This window comes from Hoplias malabaricus, unplaced genomic scaffold (assembly GCF_029633855.1).
Source record: "Hoplias malabaricus isolate fHopMal1 unplaced genomic scaffold, fHopMal1.hap1 scaffold_70, whole genome shotgun sequence".
NCBI classification, from domain to species: domain Eukaryota; kingdom Metazoa; phylum Chordata; class Actinopteri; order Characiformes; family Erythrinidae; genus Hoplias; species Hoplias malabaricus.
In genome coordinates, this window is record NW_027100952.1 from 1 (window position 1) to 5000 (window position 5000).

The 5000-nt window shown below is 42.0% G+C and overlaps 1 protein-coding gene across 1 annotated transcript in view; it reads left to right on the forward strand.

Annotated features, from left to right (window-relative positions):
• Nucleotides 1–2856: 2856 nt before the first annotated feature.
• LOC136682451 (intersectin-2-like) overlaps nucleotides 2857–5000 on the forward strand; it is a 16179-nt gene continuing 14035 nt past the window's right edge. The window contains 4 exon segments of the mRNA XM_066658891.1: nucleotides 2857–2999; nucleotides 3307–3362; nucleotides 3718–3884; nucleotides 4202–4235. Of these exon segments, the coding sequence (XP_066514988.1) occupies nucleotides 2944–2999; nucleotides 3307–3362; nucleotides 3718–3884; nucleotides 4202–4235 (313 nt within the window). The 5' untranslated portion in view covers nucleotides 2857–2943.

The following is a 5000-nucleotide window of genomic DNA, read 5'->3' on the forward strand; positions in this document are numbered from 1 at the left end:
TCTAACGGACCTGGTTGGTTTGATAATAATACCCTGGAACTACACCTTTATAACACATGTAATAACTATGTAACTAAATAAATTCATGTGTAAATTTCAGTTTTTACTCAATAACACAAGGATTTTTAATTAGGTTCTGCATAATTGCGTGTAATTACATTAGTGTAATGATTAAGGGTTTATTAGTTTCATTAGGTGTCTCTAATAACTGTGTAGTTACACATGAACAACATATGCAACAACAATGTAACTACTGATGAATTAGTACCTGTTACAGATGGAATACAGTGGTAAGCCTATGTAATTACACATGTGTATCAACCTCAGTTTGGTTTTTGTAATTACACAAGTAGATCTTCATAGTTCTCTTTCATGTAATTACACACATGTAATAACATGTGTAATTACATTAGTAATCAGAATGGCCGGTGTGTATTAACTTACCCTAAGACCTTAAACTGGACCAGATTAAGATCAAACAGCCCTTACACTAACACCTAGTGGCCTGGATGTGTCAGAGACTGTGGACTAAGACTAAATTTAGACATGGCCGCTCCCATGTGGGGGAACCGCTCTATGGAATATAATCTGGTTCACTCTGGGACCATGTTATGGTTATTGTTGTGTTTATAAAATGTTTGTGTTATGGTTGTGTTGTAGTTGTGTTATTGTTGTGCTGTAGTTGTGTTATTGTTGTGCTGTAGTTGTGTTATTGTTGTGTTATAGATGTATTATGGTTGTGTTATTGGTTGTGTTATGGTTGTGTTATAGATGTGTTATGGTTGTGTTATGGTTGTGTTATAGATGTGTTATAGATGTGTTATGGTTGTGTTATGGTTGTGTTATAGATGTGTTATGGTTGTGTTATGGTTGTGTTATAGTGGTGTTATAGTTGTGTTATAGATGTGTTATGGTTGTGTTATAGATGTGTTATGGTTGTGTTATAGTTGTGTATAGATGTGTTATGGTTGTGTTATAGATGTGTTATGGTTGTGTTATGGTTGTGTTATGGTTGTGTTATAGTTGTGTTATAGATGTGTTATGGTTGTGTTATAGATGTGTTATAGTTGCGTTATAGGTGTGTTATAGTTGCGTGTTGTGTGTGTTCAGGTGTGAATCCTGGTCTAAATTCTCAGGGGAAGCTGAGCACCTACAAAGCCCTGTACCCCTTCACCGCTCGCAACGCTGACGAACTCACACTGGAGGCAGACTGCCTTATAGAGGTGTGTTCACACACACACACACACACACACACACCCTGTACATAATTATATGTGTACACCCTCTAGTCTACATGCTTCCCAGATTAAAAATGAATCTGGTTCTGCTCTGGCCCACATCCCTAGCGTTCCTGGCTCACGCGCCCTGGGCCAGAATCCTTTTACTGACTGGGTCTGCAGTACCGACTGTGGGCCAACAGCGCCACCCCTCTTCCAGGAGTGCCCTTGTCCTCCATCTGTTTCTATTTCTCTGTTTTCATTCTGACAAAAAAAATAAAAAAAAAAAACACAAAAAGACGAAAGAAACAAAGATAACTAAACAATAACAATCAAAGAAAAACAAGGAGAATAAGAAAACCAAGAAAAAAAAAACCGAAAAAAAAAAAACACCAAGAAAAGAAAAAATAAATAAAAAGCTACACTTACATTCTCTGGTATCGGTGTGAATTCTGATGTAGTTTCAGTGTTTTTTGACTAAAACGTGTATTAGTTTTAATCTCACTTTCAGTCATTTAATTACTGTTTAGTTACATTTAGAAAAAACCTGAATGTAGTCGTGGTTAAAACGATAGCTGAAAGGTTCGTTATATTTAAAAACACGTTAACATCCAAATCCTGGAAGGAATACGGCCACTTTATTCTTCAAATATGTTTTGCGTTTGTTTAACGTTAATATTTTAAGATCCGAGTCGCTGCAGAAGACGTCACAAACGGAGACTGAGTCGACTCCAAGAGATTCAACTCTATGAATCATTGGCCAAGAGTTGTTACAAGAACCAGATGCTTAAAGAATCGATTCTTGATTCTTTGATTCTTTGGAAATCGATCAAATATTCGTCTAGTTTTTATTCACTGAGAAAAAGTGTAAAACCTTTCATCACAGTTCTTCAAATGTGGTTCTCATCTGGTTTTCGTTGTGAAAAATAGGTCATCAACAAATATATTTCATCATAGTTTTCTTCCACAAAATAAACACTGCAAACACACACACACACACACACACTTAAGCAACACTACGTAGTATTTGTACCTTAAAATCACAGCTTCAAAATCATTGTGATGCTCCTCTGAGCTGTAACTAGGAGAACACCGCTTCTTTTACTGCTACTCCAGGCTCAGCACTGCAGAGACTGCACTATGTATCTTTTGGAGGAGGGTAGGTACAAGAATGCCAAATCTTACCAAGTGTTCCTTGAAGGTGGACGAGTCGACGGTCAGGGAGCCGGGCTGGTTGTATGGACGCTACGGAGGAAACCTGTGGGTGGTTTCCAGAGAGTTACGCAGAGAAGATTAACAAAGACCAAACTGACCCTACAGCGGCTCTCACACACAGCACAGCGCCCCCTATTGACTACTCCAGGTACGACCCTACGCTGTTACACATCACAAACAACAATGTTTCTCATTTATTAACATGTTATTATCTAATTTTAAAGGATTCCCAGAGTGGACATCGAGGGTCCGACACCCACACACACACCTGCAGCCACACACACACAGCACACACAGGTACGTGTATGTGAAGACACCCTGATAACGGAGAGCTGAATATAGTTATGGTTATAAATAAAGCCTTGTGTGTGTGTGTGTGTGTGTAGGCCGTAGCTCTCTGCAGTTGGACGGCTAACACTGAGAATCACCTGGGCTTCTCCAAAGATGATGTCATCACTGTTCTAGAGCAGCAGGAGAACTGGTGGTACGGAGAACTCAGGGAGAACCGAGGATGGGTTCCCCAAGAACCAACGTCTCCATGGTGACCACCAACAGCACACATCCTGAGTAAAGAAATATCTCTGTCTCCCCCCTCTCCTCCGTCTCTCCCCAGGAATAACATCAATGTCTGTCACTGATTAAAGGTGCGGTCAGTTATTTTCCCGGATTCTTATTAAGCACTGAAACATCTGCTACACTGACACCTGGTGGCCTCTTTCCCCTCATATGGAGAACACACCATCAGTTCTCTGCTACAGTTTGGTGGTCAGAATGACTGACTGCACCTTTAACTCTAAGGTTTTGATTCTGTGGCCTATCCTCTGACTTTTCAATGCAGAGTTCACCCTTTTGTTGCTCTCCCTCTCTTCTCCAGACCCTTGTATTCCACTGTTGATGAACTGGATCAGCTGGACTCAGCGTTACTGGAAGGTAAACAAGTTTAATCCCTACTCGGCACTCTTGGAACCACCAAAGAGAACAGGTACTAAAATAGAACCCGGTTCCAGGACAGGACCAAATTTACCTTGTAGAAAAGCAAGTAAATTAAAATTAAAGCAACACTATGTAGTATTTTTACTTTAAAGTTACAGCTGGAAAATCACTGTGAAGCTGCACTGAGCTGTAACTGGGAGAATAGAGCCTCTATTTGTTGCTACTCCGGGCTCAGCACTGCAGAAACTGCACTCTGTAACTTTTGAAGGCGGGTAGGAAACCACCTACCTCCCCTCCTTTCATTTACAAATCATTGCTCATTTGCTGTTGCTAATTTGTGTCGTTTAATCAGAATACGTGGCTCTGTACACCTACGAGAGCCCGGAGTCAGGTGACCTCACCTTCCGGGCTGAGGATGTTGTCCTGGTAACAGAGAAAGAAGGCGATTGGTGGAGAGGCTGTATCGGCGACCAATCAGGACTCTTCCCTTCCAACTACGTTAAACCCAAAGATGCAGATGTACGTTCTTATTCCTGTAACCTTTCATTACTCAGTTATTCATTTTAAAGATGGTTTCATATATTTTATGAATGATTGATTATTTGTGTTGATCAGCCATAACATTAAAAACAACCTTCTTTGTTCTAAAACCGGCTCCACTGACCACGCCAGGGCACTGTGTAGTTCTACAATTACAGACTGTAGTCCAGCTATTGCTCTGCATACTTTTATTAGCTCCCACATTACCCCTGACCTTTATGCACTATGCACTAAAGACTAATCACTGTGCATTAGGCTGGGGTTAGTGTGGTAATTGTCTCGTGTTGTTTTTTCAGACTTCCAGAGGTGGTGTGTCCAGTAAAAAGCCAGGTGAGTTGACCATTGTCCAGAACAAAACACACAGAGGGAGCTTTATGTCCAGAAGTGTACACTGAGGTTTAGACGAGAGCAGATCTGGCCCTGGTCGGTTGTAGTTTACCACCTTTTATTTATTTTGTTATTTTCGTGCCAATGTAATATTTTTAATAAATACATTAATAAAATAGAAAATTCAGGTAAAGTCTGTGTTTATCTGTGTTTATGTACGCCTCTGTTGAGGTGTTTTTAGGCTGTGGTCAGTCGGCTGCGGTCAATAGGCTGTGGTCAGTTGGCTGTGGTCAATCGACTGTGGTCAGTCGGCTGTGGTCAATAGGCTGTGGTCAATAGGCTGTGGTCAGTTTGCTGTGGTCAGTCGGCTGTGGTGAATAGGCCGTGGTCAGTAGGCCGTGGTCAGTCGGCTGTGGTCAGTCGAGTGTGGTCAATAGGCTGTGGTCAGTTGGCTGTGGTCATTAGGCTGTGGTAAATAGGCTGTGGTCATTAGGCTCTGGTCAAGAGGCTGTGGTCAATCGGCGGTGGTCAGTAGGCTGTGGTCAGTAGGCTGTGGTCAGTTGGCTGTGGTCAATTGCTGTGGTCAGTCAGCTGTGGTCAGTCAGCTGTGGTCAGTCGGCTGTGGTCAATTGCTGTGGTCAAGAGGCTGTGGTCAAGAGGCTGTGGTCAGTAGGCTGTGGTCAATAGGCCGTGGTCAGTAAGCCGTGGTTAGTCGGCTGTGGTCAATAGGCTGTGGGGCAATAGGCCGTGGTCAGTAGGCTGTGGTCA